Source organism: Acipenser ruthenus, chromosome 7 (assembly GCF_902713425.1).
Source record: "Acipenser ruthenus chromosome 7, fAciRut3.2 maternal haplotype, whole genome shotgun sequence".
NCBI classification, from domain to species: domain Eukaryota; kingdom Metazoa; phylum Chordata; class Actinopteri; order Acipenseriformes; family Acipenseridae; genus Acipenser; species Acipenser ruthenus.
In genome coordinates this window covers 14988793-15012895 of record NC_081195.1, presented here as the reverse complement: position 1 = coordinate 15012895, position 24103 = coordinate 14988793, and the positions used below count along the sequence as shown (strand labels likewise).

The 24103-nt window shown below is 38.4% G+C and overlaps 1 protein-coding gene across 1 annotated transcript in view; it reads left to right on the top strand.

Annotated features, from left to right (window-relative positions):
* The first annotated feature begins 217 nt into the window (after positions 1-217).
* LOC117415196 (bifunctional 3'-phosphoadenosine 5'-phosphosulfate synthase 2-like) overlaps positions 218-24103 on the top strand; it is a 27955-nt gene continuing 4069 nt past the window's right edge. The window contains exons 1-11 of the mRNA XM_034025224.3: positions 218-398; positions 14030-14144; positions 15317-15552; positions 17543-17681; positions 18057-18175; positions 18643-18756; positions 19503-19614; positions 20194-20399; positions 20766-20901; positions 20993-21261; positions 23439-23668. Of these exons, the coding sequence (XP_033881115.3) occupies positions 372-398; positions 14030-14144; positions 15317-15552; positions 17543-17681; positions 18057-18175; positions 18643-18756; positions 19503-19614; positions 20194-20399; positions 20766-20901; positions 20993-21261; positions 23439-23668 (1703 nt within the window). The 5' untranslated portion in view covers positions 218-371. The remainder of the gene's footprint in view (positions 399-14029; positions 14145-15316; positions 15553-17542; positions 17682-18056; positions 18176-18642; positions 18757-19502; positions 19615-20193; positions 20400-20765; positions 20902-20992; positions 21262-23438; positions 23669-24103) is intronic.

The window sequence follows — 24103 nt, the reverse complement described above, 5'->3', positions numbered from 1 at the left end:
AGCTTAATCACAACACGCTGTCTAGCTATATTAAAGGTGTACACGTTTACTTTTTTCAGTCCTTTATTAGCGTTTTGATATATGAAGACAAAGGACGCCCTCGTCTCCGTCTCGTTGTCTATCTCTTTTCTCAGTCGAATTCTGCGATTCCCCTCCCAGTAATGACGTAGCTGGTGATGCTTTACAGTTTCTGCAGATTACTGTCGGAGGAGGAGGAGAGGAGGCTGGACTAGGGAGAATGCTACGTGTCTAGGTTCCTTTTAAAACCCCCTCTTCTCTGTACCTCTACTCCTAAGCAACTGATCACATTCCGATCAGCCGTCTGGAGACGAGGAATCCATACAGCTCCGGGTACACAGCAGAAATACACTATGTCAGGAAACAAGAAGCAGCGGACGGTAAGAGAACTGCCGTTCTATAATTTTGGGCAGTTAGAATCAGTTTGGGGACCCCTACCTCGCTCAACTTCAAACTGTTACGTTTACGTTTGTGAAAAGTTTAATAGACTGCAGTGAAAATGACTGAAAGGTTACGATAGTGATCAGAACACAGATGTAGATATAGATTTATGTAAGTAGTATTTAGCTTCAGTCCCAATACCTTTACAGACAGACAGGATTTAGCTTTATTTATTTATTTATTTATTTATTTACATAATTGACAGATTGCTGCAAGTATTAACAGCGGGAGTCTTTTATTAAGTATGATCTTACCTAAAATATTTAATTGAGTGAATGTATTTTATTTTATTTTATTTTTATTGTGCAGGAAGGTATGTAATTATTAGTATATTTAATATAGCGGTCACAATCAAAATATACTTGTATACTTCTTTTGATTAAAGAGCATTTTAATGCTTTTTGGGTGACTGCCAATGTCAAAGAGTAGGCATAAAAACACAGCCTTTTTAATTGTGAAAAGATTTTCATGTGTTACTTTTTACAAACCTTATCCTAATACTAATGTTCAAAAATGTAATACAATATTGCTATGGTATACAATGGCAAACGTCTAGAAAAGTGGTGAAATACAAAAAAGAAATTAGTGTAAGCATTGTAAAAGCTGCAAAAAACAATTTACTGTGTTCATTTTATTTCTGAAGATATCCTCTCAGCCTTTTGTCCTGCTTTGCCTTTGGTCATTTCTGGGGTGCAGTACTAGATTATGCTAGTTAACCCAGAAAACAAGAAGAAAATGAGTGAAGAAAGTATGTGACATATTCGAGAAATCCTACAGCACTAAACAAACTTGAGGACCCCATATGTCTCACACCCTTCACCAAATACACACACAATATCTTACACTGTGATCTACACAGCACTTCGCTGTTCCTTTGATTTAGGTGGAGTTTGACCGCTGGTATTATTTTTTTCATGGACTAAATGTTCCTTTTCATAATAGTTCAGAGCACTTGCGTGTGTGTTGCTGGAGTTTATGAAGCAAGGTGATTGTATGACAGCACAGCAGTGTGTATTCACATAGCACAGCATGTCTGACTGACCTCAGTGAATGGAGCCACTATCCCCTGCTCACCTCTGGCTTTCCTGCCTTATTTTGTATTCATTGGAGAACGCCAGTGGTCAGTTCAGAACATTGTAATTTCCTGGAACCTGCACTTTTTTGGCAATGAAAAACAATAGAGACAATTCATGTTTTTTTTTTTTTTCAGTGCATAGGTATAATAGTCACCTGGATTACCATTCATTCCTTAAAACACTGTAGTTGTTGAATTATAAACACAGCCGTACATGATTTAAGGTGAAAGTCCATATCACTGTAGGCTGCTTGTCAACATAAACACATTCTCTGTAGGTGTGCATTTTTTTACTTTGCAAAGGGGAGAGAAATTTCAGATTAGCGATGTTGTTTAGATTCCTACCAGTACAATACTCACCCTTCTTCTGTGCACCTTGCCTTGCAACGTAGCTTAAATGAACGGCCATTTTCAACACAAGTTAAAAAAAGCTCAATGTTTGTGTGTATATATATATATATATATATATATATATATATATATATATATATATATATATTATTAGTTTATTTAGCAGACGCCTTTATCCAAGGCGACTTACAGAGACTAGGGTGTGTGAACTATGCATTAGCATGCAGAGTCACTTACAATTACGTCTCACCTGAAAGACGAAGCACAAGGAGGTTAAGTGACTTGCTCAGAGTCACACAATGAGTCAGTGGCTGAGGTGGGATTTGAACCAGGGACCTTCTGGTTATAAGCCTGTTTCTTCAACCACTGGATCACACAGCCTCCTATATAATATCATACAAATACCAACATAAATATCTCTGTTTCTGCATTTTTATCACTTCAAGTTAAGCAAGACTAAAAATAAGGTTTTGATTGGGGCTATGAGGCTAAAGTGACAGTTGCTGATGTCATGCGATTTTGCAATATTTTCGTGTGTGTTGTAAATTATTAACTGTCAAGAAAAGGAAGTGCTTTCAGTAGAGGACTTCAATAGCACTCATCAAGTTTGTCTGGTTAGTATTAACTAGATGTATTCATTTACGCGAAGTGTTATGCAAAATACAAAATAACGATTATATGCACATTGATCAGTGAACCACCAAACTAGGCTTACAAGTTCAGTTGTTCTGGTTGAGTTTTGTGTATTTCCTGGTTCAACAGGCTATGCCATAATACTGCAGTGAATGTCTGGCTCATATGCAACCAAAAATAACTATTGCTTATCATCTGTATTTTTTTTTTTTTTTTTTTTTTTAATTTTTATTAACTTATTAAGCCAGCAGGAAAGATTAACAGTTAGTACCCCCTCCCTCACTACAGTTTTACACATAAAATTGTCATACATTATAACAAAGTGAATGTCTTTGCAACCAAAGCTTCTAACTTTTACCTTTCTGTTGTAGTTTATGTGAAATATAGTATTTCTAATAGTAATAATGCAGTAAAGTTTCAACAAACTGACAGTTGTGATATGTTATACCACAGTGCAACACAGTGCTACTGCAGATACTGTGCTGTTTCTGTGACAGATTAGTCTTGGCTTAAAACAGGCATTGCTGGAGTAGTTTAAAATGCACTTAAGCACTGTGGACGTGTGGTTGGTAGTGCACAGGTGTGTAGAGGTGAGGCAGTGAGTATAAACAACAGTCCAACAACAGTTCAATGGTCAAAACAAAGCTTTATTATTGCTTCTGAATAATACGACTGACTATACACAGCAATGTGTACAGCCAGTCAAAACCACAGGGTTCAGTCCCTAAATAATAATACAATAACACACACTTTAAAACATCTACACGATCACCAGTCCAACAGTGAGTGCTCCGGGTGCAAGTGGGGTTTTGAACAGTGAACAGTGAGTAACAGTGCAGTGCAGTCCGGGTTTGATGCTGGCTGAACAGCGACAGCTCCCGGATATTTTGCCATCCACAAAGACAAACAAAGACAGTTAGCAAAACAAGAGAAATAAAAAGCAGCATACAGTATTCTGGGCAGAAGCTCAGTTTTCAGTTTATTGGTCACTTTGTATTCGGTTTCCTGTCTCTGTCCTCTTCACCAGCCTCACTCTCAGCTTCTTTGCTGCAGGACTCTGTCTAGCAGCAGAACTGTTCTTAGGGAGGACTGTGGAATTAAAGCCATACGGGTTTGCCCAAGCAGATTTTTTCACAAAGGTTAAGCTTAATGTGAACTTTCAACCCCAGGAAATGTATAGTTGGTTTCAGGTTTCTGTGTGATGTTGGATGTGATGTCTTCTACAGACACATGTTAAGTAAATCATTGGGGCAAGCTTTTACTACATTGCACTTTGAAGCTTTTTTTGCATCCATTTAAATTGATGTTTGATTTTTATTAAAAAAAATGTCTGACTACTAGGTACTGTAGTTCTGCTTTGAGGGATTTGATGCATTGACACATGGAACATCTGTTTTCTATTATTATTTATTTCTTAGCCGATGCCCTTATCCAGGGCGACTTACAATTGTTACACGATATCACATTATTTTTACATACAATTACCCATTTATACAGTTGGGTTTTTACTGGAGCAATCTAGGTAAAGTACCTGCTCAAGGGTACAGGAGCAGTGTCCCCCACCTGGGATTGAACCCACAACCCTCCGGTCAAGAGTCCAGAGCCCTAACCACTACTCCACACTGCTGCCCCTCTACCTACTGTACTTACTTAAAGAGCAACGTGGTACAGCTCTGAAATATAACAGTTATCAATGTATATGTTGTTCAGATTTCATGGTGGCGGCCCACCAAACTAGATTTCTAAACATATGTTTATGTGCGTGTGTGCATACAGCGCTAAAATTTACAATACTGTATTTATCAACAAAAATAAATAAAGACTGATACAGGTGTTTTCTAACTGAATAAAAAAATCAATTAAACAGTGGCAGCAACTGTAACAGCAATTTATTTCAACAAGTTTGTATTTGAATTTGGAAAGCAAAAATATCCAGTGTCTTTCATGGGGAAATGAAGTTCCTTTAAAAAAATTCTGTAGTTGCAAAACAGGTAGACCTACTTATTTAGAGTGCTTGAATTAGGAAAATTAAATCTTCAGTGGTGCTGCAAAATCTGTCTGGACAATACTTTCTGTACTACCAAAATTGAGAAATTAAAAATCTAAGAATTCTTATTCTGCACCAGTAGCAGAAAATTGGTAGTCAGTGAGTTGCTCACTCTGATAGTATAGCTATAATCAGGTCTTGTGACCTACTACACTGCGTAGATCCAGTTGTCGAAACATGATTATTGATGGGGTACTAACTGAGTTTTGTTCCAAAATGAAACACTTGGGGGTTATTTTTGACCCTAGTCTAACTTTTGAGCCGCACTTTTGGAATATTACCAAGTTGTCTTTTTTTTCACCTGCGCCCTGTCTTGACAGAAAAACAGAAAAACTGGTACATGCTTTTGTTTCCTCCAGACTTGATTATTGCAATGCCGTACTTGCTGGGGTGTCAAAGAATACCGTCCAAAAACTCCAGGGCATGTCCAAAATTCAGCAGCTAGGTTGTTAACCAGGTCCCGCTCCAGTGAACATATAACCCCTGTATTAAAATCTCTACACTGGTTGCTGGTGAAATTCCGTATTGATTATAACATTTTATTGTTGACTTTTAAGGCCAATAGGGGAATTTCAACCCCTTATATCTCTGACCTACTGTCAAATTACACTTGTGGTCGCACACTACGGTCCGCTGATGCTGGTCTTTTATCTATTCCCTTAACCAAGCAGTGAACAGTGGGGATAGGGCTTTCTCGTCCTGTGCACCAAGGCTGTGGAACTCACTCCCGCTTGAGATTTGAGTTTCTGAGTCCCTGTCTGTTTTTAAATATCGCCTTAAAACACATTTATTTAAATTGGCATTCTTTTAGATTCTTTGTTGTTTTTAATGTTGTTAGTAGTTTGTATCCAATTCTGTATAGGTCATGACTTTTGTTTTATTGCTATTTTACTTGTCTTCCCTTGCTTTGTTAAGCACTTTGTGATAATCCTTTATGATATGCGCTATATAAAATAAAAATAATAATAATAATAATATTAATTATTATTATTATTATTATTATTATTATTATTATTATTATTATTATTATTATTAAGTTATTAGATACCAGGTTGATTATTATTATTATTATTATTATTATTATTATTATTATTATTATTATTATTATTATTTTTAATCTACAACATTATATGTGAAAATGAATTACGTGACCCACTTGTCTGGCACAAGGTAGCTGCCTAAGCCTCCATGTTCTCATCTGAAATGAAATTCACTAGTATAATATTCAGTTTATGCCAATTTGCAGGTTGTCAGGCCTAAAGGCCTCATTCACGAAAGGGCACTAAACTTTATGGTGCGTGATAATTGCAATTAGTGTGCACACAAATTGTGTGTTCTGTGCTGTTACAATTGTGTGTGAGGAAATGGTCCTATTGGCTATTTTACTACCTCTGTGAGCTGTGATTGGCTTAATGAGAATGTCACTCATACAATGCAAACTGCACATATTGAATACGCGTATTATATTAAAGAGGCGGGTTGTTTTAAAGAAGAATTCCAAAATGATACAGTACATCAATGCAATTTTAGAAACTAATGGGCGGGCAGCCAAAAATGTCCCCGCGGGCCGTGTGTTTGACAGCCCTGCTTTAGAGCATTAATTATTTATTTAAACTATGTCATTCAACTTTAACTGCAACCTATTTAATAAACTGTAATTTACAACAAAAAAAAGCCCTGCTAAAGCTCACGGGGATTTCCATTACATTAGAGTAGATGTTAAAACTTCATGCTGATTTGAACTCGGCTCTCGCCAAGATAAGCACCAACTAAGACATAGCTTTACAGTAAACTAATGTGATCCATCTGCGTCTCCATCCATTTGTGTTTCTTTCCATCTGATGATGCAGATATCCTTCTGCCTGGTTTTGATGGCTGAAGTGTAATGCTGGCTCCAGGGATCAGCTTATTTTGCCTCCCCAGCGCATCAGCACACACAATGGCTGCGATACTGGCTCTGGGGATCAACCACAGTGTGGTCTCCCCAGCGCATCAGCATGACAGCCATCTGGATTGAGCTAAGTAGGGTACATCTTCAAGTGGGCACCGTCCATCCTTGGTGTTTCGTCGACTAGCCCACGACACCTCAAGAGGGCTTGACGGTGATTTTGGCATCCCAGCATCACAAGATGCGCCTGGACTGCTGGGGCTTTTGTTTGATATCAGGGTGGTCACGAGTAAGTCTCTGACATTATCGTGCACATTAAATTATCGCTCACAATACATGTAGTATGCATGGTATGGTATGTAAATTAGCCAAACATATTTTAATGCGTTCTCTGTTAGCAAATGGGGTATTAAATTTAGATTTATTGTACACGTTAGGCTCACTACTTTAAGTGCGCACTAACTCCAAATTATCCTAAATGAGGCGCTAATAGTGGATTGTTATATGATTGGGACCACGGTGAACCATCTTCTACACTACTTGCAGTAAAATGCTCCAAACATAGATGGCTTCATGTGTCCCTTGTCTAAACAAATGGCAGCTAAAAAAAGGGCTCCTTTTTCTAAGCTTAGCACAGACCCCTGAATTGTAATGCTGAATATGAGTTTGTATCAGTCTAGGGAAGTTCATACTGTGTTGCCGTATAAATGGACTTGTTTGTTTGCTGGATGATCCTGCCTATTCTTGGCTCTCTTCTGCAGTGTCCGTTCGAAGTATGATGTGTTGATGTTAGGGAGTGTATTAAATGTTTTATGTAATGTAGCCAGGTGCAATGGCACCCGATCACATCGCTGTAATTATGAATCTCTCTGTTTGATGTCTTGTCCCGCAATCCTGTTCAGTTGTAAAATGTACAATCCATCTATTATGACCACCATAGGGAATGAGTAAAACAGTAGTGATAGAGAGCTGGTTCAGACTGACAGAGTGGACTGATGTTTTAGACAGAACTGGTCACAATGAAGTTTACTGCTCTTCCATTCTTCCAGAGACGTTGACGTTTTGCACACTCTACTTTATCAAACCATCTTGTGGATAGTCAAGTTTTAGGCACCTGTGGATATTGAAACCTCCAAACTCATTCACGTTTGATCAAATCCAGGCCTGCAGTGGTGAATGGCAGGAAAGGCTAGTGAATTGGCCAGCTGAGCAGCCAATGTGTTTTTAAAGCACTATGGGGAAGCACAGTACATTGAAGGCACCCACTGTAATCTTTCACACAATTCAGTGAGTTGAGACAACATGAAAAGTATACTGTAGTTGTATAAGGTTTCTTTGATGCTCCCGCCAAATGGAGTCATGGCGTTATCTTAATGGAAGTCCTCGTCAGTAAATCCCACCTGCTTCTGGAAGCCGATAGGAAACTCAATTCAGGAGGCCACACACTCAGTGTTTGTTTGGCCGGTGATGGAGCACAGGGCTGACCTCAGGAGACCTTTGTAAGATAGCAAAGAGGAAACCAGAACTAATGGCTTTCACACTGTATCTGTTTATTGGAACACCCATGACCATGAGCATTACCTACTACAGCAGAACCCCTTGCAGTGTAATCCTGTGTCTTGAACTCAAGGCCAGGTCGTTACTCCTACTATCTCTGTAATTATTTAATGTATTTTATTTATTTATTGCATTTATATAGTACTTGTTACACAAAAGTATTGCAAAGCACTGTACAGTACATAGTAGAAAAAAAAGACCAAACAACAATACATTTTTATAGCATGTCACACATACAACTGCCACAGTCGGACCATTTAAATAACACATAATAATATACACATAATAATATAAAACCAGTAATTTTCAAGTTACATTAAAACCCACTAAGATAAGAAAGCCATTTTATAAAAGTGCGTTATTAGTCTTGAAAACTGTAGAGTTTGAAAAATGGCAGAGCATTCCATAATTTAGGAGCTCTACAAGAAAAAGCCCTACCTCCCATGTTGCTTTTGTTGACCCTAGGAATACCAGCAGCCCTGCATCCTGTGATCTCAGCGTGTGGTTGGGAAGATATGGGGTCAGTAACTCCTGCAAATAACTAGGTAATCCATTCAGGGCCTTGTAAGTTAACAGCAAAATCTTAAAATCAATTCTATACTGTTCACTTTTCCTGGTTTTAATCAGAATTCTAGCGGCGGTATTCTGAACAAGCTACAAGCAGGATACCACACGTTTTGGGACACCAGAAAAAAGTGCATTACAATAATCAATTCTAGATGAAACAAAGGCATGCATTAGTCTCTCAGAATCAGATACAGAAATAATTGGTCTGTTTGGCTGTATTTCTGAAATGGTAACTTTAGTAACTTCCCTAATATGAGTCTCAAATGATAAATCAGGACAAAAGATGACCACCAAACTCTTAATTTCTAGTTTAAGTTTTGATGAGAGACTGCAAGGGTTGAGCCCATGCTTAGGGGTCTAGGGCTTCTAGACAAAAGTAAATTCTGGAGGTGGGTGAGTGGCATGTATAAAACACACTTTCCAAATTAAAAATATGTTCTGCAAGTGTTTCTAGTGATCCCAATGACCAGTGACCCCATTAGAGCGATGCTTTTCAGTCATGCAGCATGTTAAAACTGACTGGAGAAACAGGCTAGGGGAAAAGATACTGGAACATCTGCTCAGAATCAAATTGGAAGGTCCTGACCCTAAAGAGTTTGATCCCACTCCAGACACAGAGAGATTTTTTGCACTCTCAGTTAGGCGACCATCTGCAAAGCCTTCTGGGTCTCAAAAAACCCTCAAAAGAGAACATCAACAGAGGTTTTACACTTTGATAGTTCAGATGAGTGAGAAGGTACTAGTCTAAATAGAAATTTACCTGGAAAGGGTTTGCCCACAAGCAGTGAATGTATAAAAACTTTAACTTAAACAAATTTAAGTTCAGTTGTTTAGTTTAAAAGAGTTCATTTGTTTAAAAAAGAACACAAGTAATAAATGAAACAATTCAAATAAATGTTTGTGACAATTTTAAACAAATTTTAAAGTGTCATCATTTCTGTTGCCATTACAATGCATGGATGGAAATAAGACTCTCATTACGTAGCAGTTGGAGCCATTTTGGGTTTTCTGACCTGCAGACTCTTGTTTTTTTTCAGCTTCAGTTGGGCCTGCAGTTAGTAAAACCTTAAATGGACCAAACTGCTATGCATTAGGAGTCTTATTTCTAGCCCTGCAGTGAATATACAATGTAATAATAAAAAAAGTACAGAAATAAAAATTGCTACACAAATGCCAAGTTTTGCTACACAAATTATATTTTGAGTCGTAGAATTGCTATACAAATAAAAAAGGTTATTCAAACTTAAACAACTAACATCCGTCTACCTAGCTTTTTCTACCATGCTATCTGAAGAAGGCGTAAGCCGAAATGCTGTAGCTAATTATTAAAATAGTGAGTTTTCAGTTTATCAGATACTTTTCTTCTTCATTAGAACACCTTATAACAATACCTTATACTATTTTCCATATATATAATATTGTAATTGGAACATAAATCATGTAATAATAATAATAATAATAATAATAATAATAATAATAATAATAATAATAATAATAATAATAATAATAATTTAAAAAGGCAATCTTTAGTGTCACAGTAGCAACATTTCTCTTGTGAATTCTCAAAGCTGCCCTCTCAGTAAAACAGCCTTCTGTCTTGTTCCATGTCGAATAAATAGATTGATTTCCTCTAACACTGAGAGAAAAAGAACATGCACAGTTTTAGAAGCACACCTCGAGACTCTGGTCCCCTTTTCTGGCAGCTCATTTGTGGCAGTGAGGTTTGTTCCTGTAGTCAATGAAAAAGTTCTCTGTCTGGTGAGTAATGGTTCTGAGAACCAGTGGCAATAATGGCTCCTTGTGTATATATGAGGCGAAAGTGGGGGTGGATCATTTTCTTTGGAGTCACGAGAGGGAGAGTGCTGGAACTGCCACATCATCATTTGACTCCAGCACAGTACAGTGGCTGCTTTGTCAGTGGTACCCCTATGGGGGAAAAAAAAACATGACAAGTTATGTGCTGTTCTTTCAGCCCTTGGCTTATTAATTAGCACTATGATGAACAAATAGAAATGTAGCTACATCAAAATAATACAGCCAGATATACAAACAGCTTATCAAGTTTCAGAGGAAAGTGTATAAAATATCAGCTCATTTTCGATGGAGCAGGAGGGCTTGCGTCTGTTTGGGAAAGGAATCAGATTGCACTGGCAACAATGTTTGCTTTCTGAAAATGATTCCACAGGTAGCTAAACTCTGGGAGAATGTAGTAAATTGATGACATTTTAGTGTCAAATGTTTTGTGTAAAATGGTGTGTTTGAGCTTATTGTTTAGATCAGTTCTTTTTTAATCCATTCCAGACTAGGACCTAACGTACCTTTTAATTATTGAATTGAGCAGTCTGTGGTCTTTGTCCTTAGGTAATGGCCTTTTTCTGTTTGTTGTTGGAGTTCAAATGAGTTCCATTGTTAAGTGTAAAAATGACACATTCTAGCTAGAATTGCTTTCAAGTCCTTCAGTGACTTGACCATTTGTGATGTACTGAGGACAGTTTTTACAGAGAAATGTGTTTCCTGTGGTAGCAGAGGCTAGGTCAGTAACACTACCCCTTCAAATATTATTACAGGAATCACAAAGAAAAAGAAGGCTGTGCATTTAATCCAAAAAAAAGGGGCACAGTTCAGGTTTCCTTTCACTGGCTGGTTATTAGAAACTTTCCTTCAAGAATACAATTTATTATGAAATGACAGGGTGTGTCAAGGTCATAGAGCAATAGCTTTTTGTAGGTCTCAAAATTCACTCCCTTGTATTCTCATCATAACCTTTGTACTATTTTCATGATGCTTTGTCATTGTTGCTTTGAAAAAATAGAGTCTCCTTTAAACCTCTTGTTTGTTCTATAATGCCATTGTGATTAAGGTGAATTAGATTTTTTTTATTATTATATTTATTTTAAAGCTATTAGTAAAATTATTTCCATATATACCCTTGCACTTAATTTAAATCAATTCTCCAGTTCTACAAATCAGATGCATCGACCTCACAGGAATCAATAAACTGTATAAATTAAAACTTAAAGCTGATGTCAGAATTACTTTATCTCTTTATTTTTTATTCATTGATTATGGAGGTTACAAGTAAATACGAACGTGTTTCGACCTCAAGCGACCGTTCTCAGCATTTAGGATATTGCACATTCCCAGTGATATTTAAACCCAAATAATACAATAATTCAATGAAATACTGTAAAGAAAACACCTCCATTTAATTAGTGATAAGTTACAAAAAAGTAGTTCTAAATGATACATTTCCCACCTAAATTAAAAATAAACGGGTTTTAAAACATTCTCCGATTTACCTCAATGAACTACAATTTTAATCTGCCAACATTTAGCTATATAAAGAACACCTTAGTTGATAAATAGTTCCTAATTATCATTTTAATAAATACAATCCATTAATAAATACAGATGTTAGTTTAGATTATATAATGTGTCCAATGTGTTTTAAATTAAATAATTGTACTAAAGCTATTAGTAAAGAAAATTAGTTAATCAGTTCTTGCTGATTTTTCACTGCTAATCTTCCAATTCAACAAATTCTACTTTGAGAGGTTCTATAAAAGACCAGTTGAAATTGAAAGCATGTCAGCCACAGGAATAAGATGCCATTGGAAAGACGAGCCAAAGCATGACTCTTCTGGGAGTTTGTGCTCCCTGTATTTTTCATTGTCGACTATATTCCATCCTGATCAGATGTATATCATTGAAATATGTATGTCTGCTGATTATTTGTTAACTAATTTATCTATGAAAAACAAATGGGATTAGTTCAAATTTCAAAGTATGATTTTATAATTTCAAAAGATTAAACCAGATTCATTGATGTAAACAATTCTGTATGTTTATGTGCCTATCAGGAGATCATTTACTTCACCAGTTATTTAGGGGCCAAGAAAGCAGTAGAATTTAATACTGTACCAGGATTCAGAGTGCTGGGTTAAAAGAGTTGCTGTGGCCTTGAGTTCAGTCTTGTTTGCACGATACTGATAAAGTTGCACAATCGGCCATCGTGCTGACTGATAATTATCTAGTTAGACTGTGCGTGTGTTTTTATAGTGTAGTGTATTGTGTGTGTGTGTTTTTTTTTTTTTAAATGTGGTCCAGTAAATCCATTCTCTGGCCATTAGCAAGCTCTCCAAGAATATTTATAATATACAGTGCAACAAAATGGGGCCTGAATAGGGGGGTGGTCTAATGACTGAAAGTACAAAGTTGAAACATTTGTCAAAGAATTTCTACTGTTAATTACTGGTATTTTAGTTTTATTCTGTTCTAATTAACTGTTTTAGTTTATAATAGCTTTTTAATCTAAATCAAATGTGCAAATCACGTTGCATCATGTTGCTTCGTGTTGCGTAGAGATTTTCATAAGGTTTAGTAGTTTTACAGTATGTTGAAGTCAGTTAACAGGACTGTAATATGCCTCGGACTGCTGATGGTGAATCGGATCTTGTGTTAATACTTTTTGTTCATATTTGTATGTGTACTTTGATAAACACGTATGACCATTTACTATTTATGCAGATGTGAAATGACCTCTCTTTTGTATATGATCTGCTGGCCATAGAAAAAGGTTATCAGTTAAAAAAATATATATGAAGTCATCCCCATGAAGCCTGGGCTGTCCAGACAATGAGGTCATCTAGTAGGAGGTGAAAAACATGTTGCTGTCCAGTACAGTCATTCTAAGCATGTACAGTACATACAGTAGTTATTATTCTGGATACTGGCTGATTTAAGCAGCAGGTTGCAAAGCGGTTTCTCCAGGAATATAAAAAGGTGTGTATTTGTTTACCTTTGCTAGTACTGTACCTACAAAAATTACAGTAATGGCAGCTATAGTAAATTTCATATATTTTTATATACAAATATACAGTATATTCCTCAGAGTGTTTCTGACCTACACAATTCTAATTAGGTAATATGGACTGGTCAGTCTTGGGTGTATGGATGCAAATCTTGTTGTGGTGTTTGTGGTGGTGGAAAACTAAAACATCTAACTATCATAGTCCAAAAAAATCCTTTACTCTTGGAATATATATAGGTTATCACACAGTTTAATGGAGATTAACAATGCAGCTGACTCACCTTTACTGGGTGGTATTAGTTTTCCTATTTTCAGGAGTGATGTCACAAACTGCTCCAGGAATTCAGTAATGGCCTAATTTTGGAGTTAAATTAGCTTTAGAAGAGTAAACTACTTGTAACCAGGGCCTATAACAACCCTTCTCTTTTTTTGTCTGTCTCTAATTTCAAGCACTCAAACGTTAACTGTGAGGTAAAACTATAAGAAATATAAACAGATTTTTAATGTCCATGGAGTAAAAGCCCTCAAACAGCTGCCTGAATTTTCCTAGTAGTTTTAAAAAATAATAATTTACCCTGATAATGTGTTGTTATTCTTCATTATTATCCAGGTTTCTGAAATATTTTGTGTTTTTCCTTTTAGGATCTGCAGAGGTCTACCAATGTTGTGTACCAGGCCCACCATGTGAGCAGGACTAAGAGAGGGCAGGTGGTTGGCACCAGGGCAGGCTTCCGTGGCTGCGTTGTCTGGCTGACTGGTAAGCAAACTGTCCTTCTGAACTGAACACCAGCTTGGATTCAGCTCTGCTAATGCCAGAGTCAAATTGCAGTCTCAAATGAACCCCTTTATTTTCATTCAGTTCATGAGATTTTTTTATAAGGCGTATTATTATTATTATTATTATTTATTTCTTACCAGACGCCCTTGTCCAGGGCGACTTACAGTTGTAAACAAAAATACATTTCAAGAATCACAGTACAAGTAATAATACAATTAAGTGCAAGATAAATACAATGACTAGCAAGTACAAGTATGACAAAATACGATTCAGTAATGGAGCAGATAACAGTGTCAGTGATAGTTACATCAGGATATAATTAAATACAAAATACTACAGATTAAATAACACTTGACAGATTACAGTACTCTAAAGTACAGGATTAAATGCAGTAAAATAGGGGGCAGATAACAACTAAACTGTGTGGAAACCAATCAAATAGCAAATCAACTTCTATTCAATTTAACCACACTCACCTGGTACTAATCACACACTACCTCACCTAATTCAAACACCACCTTACAATGTTACTGAATGTAGTTAATTTAAATTACTTGAAGCAGAAACTTAACTATCTGCCTCAGACCCCTGGTTACCTGTAGACTGACCACTAGTAGATTCACTCATCTTAAATAGGTTCCAACCTCACTTTTCAAGGGAACTGGCAACAGCTGCTAACTGCTCTAGAAACAATACTTTCACACACTTCAATGGGATCACACCACTACAGGAGGCTGTGTGGAGACCAATCCAAATGCAAATCAACCTCTATTCAAGTTAAAATTAACCACACTCCCTGGTACTAATCACACACATACACACTACCTCACTAAATTGAAACACCAACTTAATAATGTTACTTAAATATAGTTAATTTAAAATTACTAGGAGCAGGATCAATTACCTATCTTGCCTCAGACGCTGGTTACCTGTAGACTCCCACAGCTAGACTCCCGGCTCTTTTGTTGAGGCTATGATTTAAAAAGTTTCAAATGATTAAAAAAATTAGGATCCTAATAAACGATGTAAAACAAGCAAGGAACTACTGCAAATCCTAATTCAACTGTTCCTTTTTTTGCCTTTTCATTGGCTTCAGAGCCTTTGATATCAGTTTGAAAATATTCTACTGCAGTGCAACTTTTGACGTACAGGTCTTTCGGGGGCTGGTAAGACGACCATTGGCTTTGCCCTTGAGGAATACCTGGTGTCCCACGCCATTCCCTCCTACTCTCTGGACGGGGACAACATTCGCCACGGGCTCAACAAGAACCTGGGCTTCTCCACCACGGACCGCGAGGAAAACATTCGTCGAATCGCTGAGGTGGCAAAGCTGTTTGCAGACGCTGGTCTCGTTTGCATCACCAGCTTCATCTCGCCATACACCAAGGTAAGACTCAGGCAAGCCACAAAGAAGATCAAATGTGCTGGAGTTCTATGATCCCTTATATCGGTCTTACCGAATGGGTTTTAGGTGGTATCTTTTGAAATAGCACAGTAAAGCATTCCCTCGTAGCTCTGCTAGGGAACATCAGTCCACACCTGAATACCCCTTGCTGTTTAATCATGGGCCACTCCCAGCAGACTCCCAGAAGGGTAGAACTGTGTGGATGTTTTTGGATGTTGGTTCACCGGGAGCTGGGTTGAGACCTGTAACAAATGTATACCCAGTTGTCAAAGGCAGGAGAAACTAATGAATTAGCCCACTGCGCCACCAAGCCCCCTGGCATAAATTGACATGACATCAGTTTAATGTTTCATCCGGATATGAAAACAAGCGCAGGGTTCCCTAACACCTTTAGGTCAGAGCAAAGGGGTGCCACCAGCACCAGTACATTTCATCTCTGTAAAACAACAGTTATTTAATCCTCAGGACATGTTGAAGAAAGCTGTGAATAGGATTTGGTTATGTTAAACAAGGCTACATGCAAACTGGATTATTCTAGTCATCACATATACGCTGTGTAGAATAATAACACTATATAACACAATTTTTGTTCCTGGGTAGTAAGTGTTATTTCCTAATTGCTTATGCCTCAAAAGTATAGAAAATGGCTATTATTCCCTACAAACTTTGCTTTTGTGACCAGGAGTGATATTTTGAAATTTACCTATTTCCAATGAGAAAACGGGCGAATTTGTGTCTTTTCGTTCACATAAAGTCCGAAAAAAACAACATATGAATCCAAATTAACATGTATTTATACTAAAGTAATACAAAAATGACTACAGAAGATTTAGAAGTGAGTAGTTTTTCGAGATTTACGATTATACTGTAAATCACTTTCACGAATCAGCCCCCAAATGAAGTCTCCCATCATGTTCTCGTTATACTGTCCTTCATTGACAGCTCATCCAGGAGCCTCAAAGCCGTGCTGCTCCATAATGGTAACAAGTAACCGTCTCTTCCCCTGGCTCACTCGGTGCACCTCAAAGAGGATTACAACAGCATCAAGACCTTGCTGGATGCCTTGAAGTATGATGAGTACGGCTGGGACCCCCGGAAGGTGCTGCACATCAAATTGGGCCTTATGAAACAATTTGTCAGAGCTCTAGATAAGGAGTCGGCAGCCTTCAGGTACCTTCAAGACTTCTTCCCTAAGCTGTCTGAGGCAAAGGTCAAAGCCGGTGTCTTCGTCGGACCACAGATAAAGAAGATCCTGGAGTGCAATGAATTCCCCAAGAAGCTCACTAGTAAGGAGAAAGCGGCTTGGAACAGCTTTGTCGCAGTGGTTCGGGGCTTCCTGGGCAATCACAAGGCCAAAAACTATGTGGAGCTGGTTGAGACTCTGGTGAAGAACTACGGCACAATGGGCTGTAGGATGTCCCTCAAAGTCCATATCCTAGATGCTCATCTTGATAAATTCAAGGAGAACATGGTAGATGCTCATCTTGATAAATTCAAGGAGAACATGGGAGCGTACTCGGAGGAGCAAGGCGAGCGCTTCCACCAGGATATACTGGACTTTGAACGCCGCTACCAAGGACAGTATAACGAGAACATGATGGGAGACTACATTTGGGGGCTGATTCGTGAAAGTGATTTACAGTATAATCGTAAATCTTGAAAAACTACTCACTTCTAAATCTTTTGTAGTCATTTTTGTATTACTTTAGTATAAATACATGTTAATTTGGATTCATATGTTGTTTTTTTCTGACTTTATGTGAACGAAAAGACACAAATTCGCCCGTTTTCTCATTGGAAATAGGTCAATTTCAAAATATCACTGTCCTGGTCACAAAAGCAAAGTTTGTGGGGAATAATAGCCATTTTCTATACTTTTGAGGCATAAGCAATTAGGAAATAACACTTACTACCCAGGAACCAAAAAAAAAAAAAATTTGTTACACGGTGTAATTCCTCTTTTTCTTTCTAGGATCGTGCCGAAGCACGAAAGATTCTCGAGGCTGCGGGGCTGCCCTTCTTCGAGGTGTTTGTGAACGCGCCGCTGGATGTCTGTGAGAGTCGAGACGTCAAGGGTCTCTATAAGAAGGCACGCGCTGGAGAGATTAAAGGTACTGTATTCAAATCATTTCTTATATACTTTTTCCAGAGTCTGCCAGGAGCAATACATGACAACCATAACACCAATAGTTTGTACCATCGCAACTGCTGTTGAGCTACCATTGCCTCGTAGTACAGACCCATTTCCATGCCATTGCAGTGGTTTTGCATTGTGATTGCGGATCATCATAACTGTGCCCAAGTCCTATCTCTGTAGAAGATAAAGAAACATTTTAAATTGTGTTAAATTATGTGAAGCTGGAATTGTGTTGGACAGGAATATTCTAATCCCAGTTCAGTTTTGAAAGGTGGGTGTTTCAGCCACTCCTCAACCAGTGTTATATGACTGCAAAACTTGTTTGTAACTCTTGCGTTTCTTTGCCCAGGTTTCACAGGCATTGACTCCGAGTACGAGAAGCCAGAGGCTCCGGAGCTGGTGCTGAAAACTGGCCAGGCGACAGTGAATGAGTGCATACAACAGCTGGTGGGGCTGCTGCAGGAGCAGGTATGCTTGTGCTTAAATCAGGTCTATATATAAGTGATTGCTTTATGGAAACTATACAGCATTCACGGTAGGTTAACTAGCTATGCTTACCATGCTATAGCTTGATAACATTTCACCACCTTCAATTCTGGGAATTTTAAGGTAGAACTGCATGTACAAAAATGTGTAAACCATTTTTTTGGATGTACACAAAAGGTTTAAATGATTAAAAAATCTTGTTATTTTGATTATGTCAGAATAGAATGTTCTTTCCAAGAGGTTCCAAAGTTCCTAGCTGAAGATAAACTCAAACCCAAAAAGTCATTTAATGTGTGTGTGTGTGTGTGTGTGTGTATGTATGTATGTGTGTATATATATATATATATATATGTAAGTGGCTTTCAAGTGCATCAATTTCTGCATCAAGGTCTGTCCCCTGTGAGGAGTTGCTTGGGCTGTTGATTCAACCCTTCTGTTTTTTTCTACAGAGTATTGTTCCTACTTCAGTGATGGAGGAGGTGAAGGAGCTCTTTGTGCCAGAAAACAAGCTGGACTTGGCACAGGCTGAGGCCAAGACACTGCCCACACTCCAGATCACCCAGGTACAGCGAGACTTCTACTCGGGGGGTGTAGTCTTTCAACGGCCGGAGCAGTTCTGCAGTTACAGTCGGGTCATTTCACTGCACTTATATGTCAACAACAGTGCATTCATCTACTATTTCATGACACTCCTTTCAAGCTATATATAAAAGTGTTAACAGTACAAAACAAGCAAATTCTTTTCTCAAGTGTACTTATTTGCCTCAACATGCTTCTGTTGGTACTATTTGGTGTGTATTTCCATAATCCATATCAAAGGCATTTAAGGTTTACATTCAAATTTCACAATGGAGGATTGGTATATTTGTACAAACTAATCTTGATTTGTTGTTAGGCCTTGTTACTCCAAAAAGGTATTAGCCCAGGTTATTATGATACGAAGAGAGGTAAAACACATCCACACAAACATACTTATACTTAAAAGTGTAACACGGATAGATAAGTTATTTATAAAACTAAAGAAAATGCTTGGACAAGTTCCTGTCAGTTTTTCCCACACACAGGTGAGCCACCTTTCGTAGATTGCAGGGAATATTTATTTACATTTAAGCATGGGCCAGTTAGAGAAATAACTCTGTATAGCTTGTTCCATTCTCGAAGGAGGTGCTGTACTGTACACAATGAAAAAAATAATAGGGTCAGGAGCAGCTTAGGGGCTGAGGTTGAAATACAGGCTCTTTGTTTGGTGTTGGTCTTGACGTCCAGCCCTGACGTCTCTGGGTCCTAAGGTCTGTTGTGTTGTCCTCAGCTCGATATGCAGTGGATGCAGGTGCTGGCTGAAGGATGGGCGACACCACTAAAAGGATTCATGAGGGAGAGAGAGTTCCTGCAGGTCTTACACTTTTGCACGTTATTAGATGGTAAGTGCTTTTTTTTTTTCGCTTTTTCTCCACCTAGCATTGTCTGTCCACAGTTGCTTTACAGGGGAAGAATTTGAGATATACTGCTGAAGATTAACAGTGAAGTACCTTTCATTCAGATTCTTAATCTACAAATACTTTTGGCTATATTGATAAAAGTGCTATGGAACCCATAGATAAAGCATTGTGCACTGAAGCTTGTGTAACACGGATATGCTTTCCCAACTTGCTTCCCCACAATCAGAATTTTTTTTAATGTACAGTCTACCCTGTACAGCCCTCTACCAGAATTAGTTATAGTGATTATCTGATGATTTTGTGTGAATATATATTCAGCATGGAAATTCAACAGGATTTAATGACCACTTTTAGATCCAGGTTGGATAACTTTTATTTATAATTTAATCATAATGGAGAGTTCTGAATAGCAAACTCAGGGTTCTAAAGCCTTGCAGTTCCAGGAATATCTCCCCATTTTCTATAATGTGGTCAGGAAACAGGGCTTGATTCGGTAGCCATAAAGCCACTACTAGAATCTGAGGTAGTGTGGACTGTGATAACGAGGTGTATCCCCTGCAGGAGGAACGATCAACCTGTCTGTGCCCATCGTTCTGCCTGTGTCCTCGGAAAACAAGGAGAGCCTGGACGGCTGTGCTGTGATAGCTCTGGAGTATGAAGGCCGCAAGGTGGCCATTCTCCGCAACCCTGAATTTTATGAGCATAGGAAGGAGGAGCGATGTGCCCGGCAGTGGGGGACCACCTGTGCCAAACACCCTCATATAAAGGTTTCAATTACATTTTGTATTTTCCCACTGTTTAAAGTTTTGAGCTGACCTATTTTTAAAGAACATAAAAGGTAAAAAAAAATTAAGGATCCACACATTTTATTTTATTTTATGGCAGATCTCAAATGGCTGAAATCATTTGTAGGACTTGGCTCTTAAACTACAATTTAAATATTATACTACTTTTTCCTGAAGGCACCTATTAAACCACAGCATTACAGGAAATGGAAGACCAATGAATTAAACAGATACACTAGCATGGATATGGCACCATGGTACCGCAGTGTATCACAGTGTGTACTATCGCATACCAATATTATTAAACACTGGATCTGGAGCAGTGATTTACACATTGCTTTTTCACAGATGGTGATGGAGGGTGGTGATTGGCTAGTCGGTGGTGACCTGGAGGTGCTGGAGCGAATCAAATGGAACGATGGACTAGACCAGTATCGCCTGACTCCTACGGAACTCAAGCAGAAATTCAAGGAAATGAAAGCTGGTAAGGAACGACATTTTATACACTGTATTGAGTAACAATCTGGCTTCGATCTTGTTTGGGACTTGCTGACAAAATCTTCTCTCCCCACCAGATGCCATTTTTGCTTTCCAACTGCGTAACCCTGTCCACAACGGACACGCCTTGCTGATGCAGGACACCAAGCGCCGGCTGCTAGAAAGGGGGTACAAGCGCCCGGTGCTGCTCCTCCACCCCCTGGGTGGCTGGACCAAGGATGATGATGTGCCCCTGGCCTGGCGCATGAAGCAGCACGCTGCAGTGCTGGAGGAGGGGGTTCTGGACCCCAACTCCACCATAGTGGCCATCTTCCCTTCACCCATGATGTATGCTGGACCTACAGAAGTAAGTATCCTGAGTCCAAGTGCTGGTTAAAGCTGGTAGGGTGGGGTTATCTTTTGAAAGAAAAATAATTTGTCAAAAAAAACTTCATTGAAATGTTACAGTATTACGAGATATCTCTGTTACTTTTAATATTCAACCATGGATTCTGAGGTAAAAATATAGGGAAATAAGTAGTGGCCAAACATCAGTGTTGTGCCTCATAACACCCTTGTAAAAAGGCCAAGCTGTGCTGAACACCTGTGCATGAAGTTCTTCATTTTACCAGGTATTCCATACCATACACATTTATATAACTTTATCATAATAGAGGCAGAAATGTTAAAGGGACTAGGAGCTCTTAAAATAAACAAATCCCCTGGGCCGGATGAGATACTCCCAATAGTACTCAAATAAATTAAAGAAGTTATTCACAAACCGCTAACCAAGATCATGCAACAGTCTCTTGACACAGGGGTTGTACCAAGAGACTGGAAAATTGCAAATGTAATACTGATCCACAAAAAGGGAGACAAAACCGAACCAGGTAACTACAGACCAATAAGCCTGACTTCTATTATATGTAAAATTATGGAAACTATAATAAGATCCAAAATGGAAAATTACCTATATGGTAACAATATCCTGGGAGACAGTCAGCATGGTTTTAGGAAAGGGAGATCATGTCTAACTAACCTGCTTGATTTTTATGAGGATGCAACATTGACAATGGATAATTGCAAAGCATATGACATGGTTTATTTAGATTTCCAGAAAGCTTTTGACAAAGTCCCGCATAAAAGATTAATTCTCAAACTGAACGCAGTAAGGATTCAAGGAAATGCATGCACATAGATTAGGGAGTGGTTAACATGTAGAAAACAGAAAGTACTGATTAGAGGAGAAACCTCAGAATGGAGCGAGGTAACCAGTGGAGTACCACAGGGATCAGTATTAGGTCCTCTGCTATTCCTAATCTACATTAATGATTTAGATTCTGGTATAGTAAGCAAAATTTGCAGACGACACAAAAATAGGAGGAGTGGCAAACACTGTTGCAGCAGCAAAGGTCATTCAAAATGATCTAGACAGCATTCAGAACTGGGCAGACACGTCGCAAATGACATTTAATAGAAAAAAGTGTAAAGTACTGCACGCAGGCAATAAAAATGTACATTTTAAATATCATATGGGAGATACTGAAATTGAAGAAGGAATCTATGAAAAAGACCTAGGAGTTTATGTTGACCCAGAAACTGTCTTCATCTAGACAATGCTGGGAAGCTATAAAAAAGGCCAACAAGATGCTCGGCTATATTGTGAAAAGTGTTGAATTTAAATCAAGGGAAGTAATGTTAAAACTTTACAATGCATTAGCAAGAACTCACCTAGAATATTGTGTTCAGTTGCAAAGAGTGCAAAGAAGAGCAACCAGAATTATCCCAGGGTTTAAAAGGCATGTCGTATGCAGACAGGCTAAAAGAATTGAATCTATTCAGTCTTGAACAAAGAAGACTACACGGTGATCTGATTCAAGCATTCAAAATCCTAAAAGGTATAGACAATGTCGACCCAAGGGACTTTTTTGACCTGAAAAAAGAAACAAGGACCAGGGGTCACAAATGGAGATTAGATAAAGGGGCATTCAGAACAGAAAATAGGAGGCAATTTTTTACACAGAGAATTGTGAGAGTCTGGAACCAACTCCCGAGTAATGTTGTTGAAGCTGTCACCCTGGGATCCTTCAAGAAGCTGCTTGATGAGATTCTGGGATCAATAAGCTACTAACAACCAAACAAACAAGATGGGCTGAATGGCCTCCTCTCGTTTGTAAACTTTCTTATGTTCTTATATACTGGTACATTGTCAATATATTGAGCTCCACATCTGTTAAGTACAGCAATTCAGAAAAAGCTGTTGAGTATGTTGACAGATCGCACACCTGACTCAGTGTGATTCGACTCAGACAAGAAGGTTAAATCATATCGCAGATGATGAATAATGTCAACACAATGACATTAGTAGTGAAATGTCCAATGAAGGGCAGTTGATTTGAAACAACGATTTGAAAATTCTCTTCTAATGAAGTCTTTGCTAGGTGTTTGTGATAAGTTAACTCCGAAAAGGACACAACCCTCCCATTATTCCTAAAGAGACCAGGGCCTTTAATAGTTTACAAACTGCTATCTGTTGTTTTCCAGGTTCAGTGGCACTGCAGGGCACGGATGATTGCTGGAGCCAACTTCTACATCGTGGGTCGGGACCCGGCTGGAATGCCCCATCCCGAGACCAAGAAGGACATCTATGAGCCGACTCACGGAGCAAAGGTGCTGACCATGGCCCCCGGCCTCACCTCCGTGGAGATCATTCCCTTCAGAGTGGCCGCCTATAACAAAGCAAAGAAAGCAATGGACTTCTATGATAAGGAACGGTAAGAATACTGGGAGCTGAAAGCAATTCTTTGGGGTGAATTCATTTTTTCCTTCTCAGCTGGAGGCCTGCTATCACAAAGTTTGAGAACCCCTGATCCAAACGGATCCAGATATTAAGGTGTTTTTTCTTAAAGAGAGAAATACACTGAAGATACTTGCATGCACCGTACTATCATGTGATAAACGCCAACACAGGCATCAGAGGATGTTAACCTGAACAAAGTGTAACGAGAACAACTAAACTCTGGCAGCAGATATAGTGTATATCTGAGAGAGTAACTAAGTTTATGTGTGTAGGGTGGGGCCTGATGTGAAAACAATGGCACTGTATTATATAAATCTAAAAGCAAATTGTATGACGCTAACTAATTACTGAACCCTTCCCTATATATTTGTATGGTGTTACAGGATTATGGTGTTGAGATCCCCATATC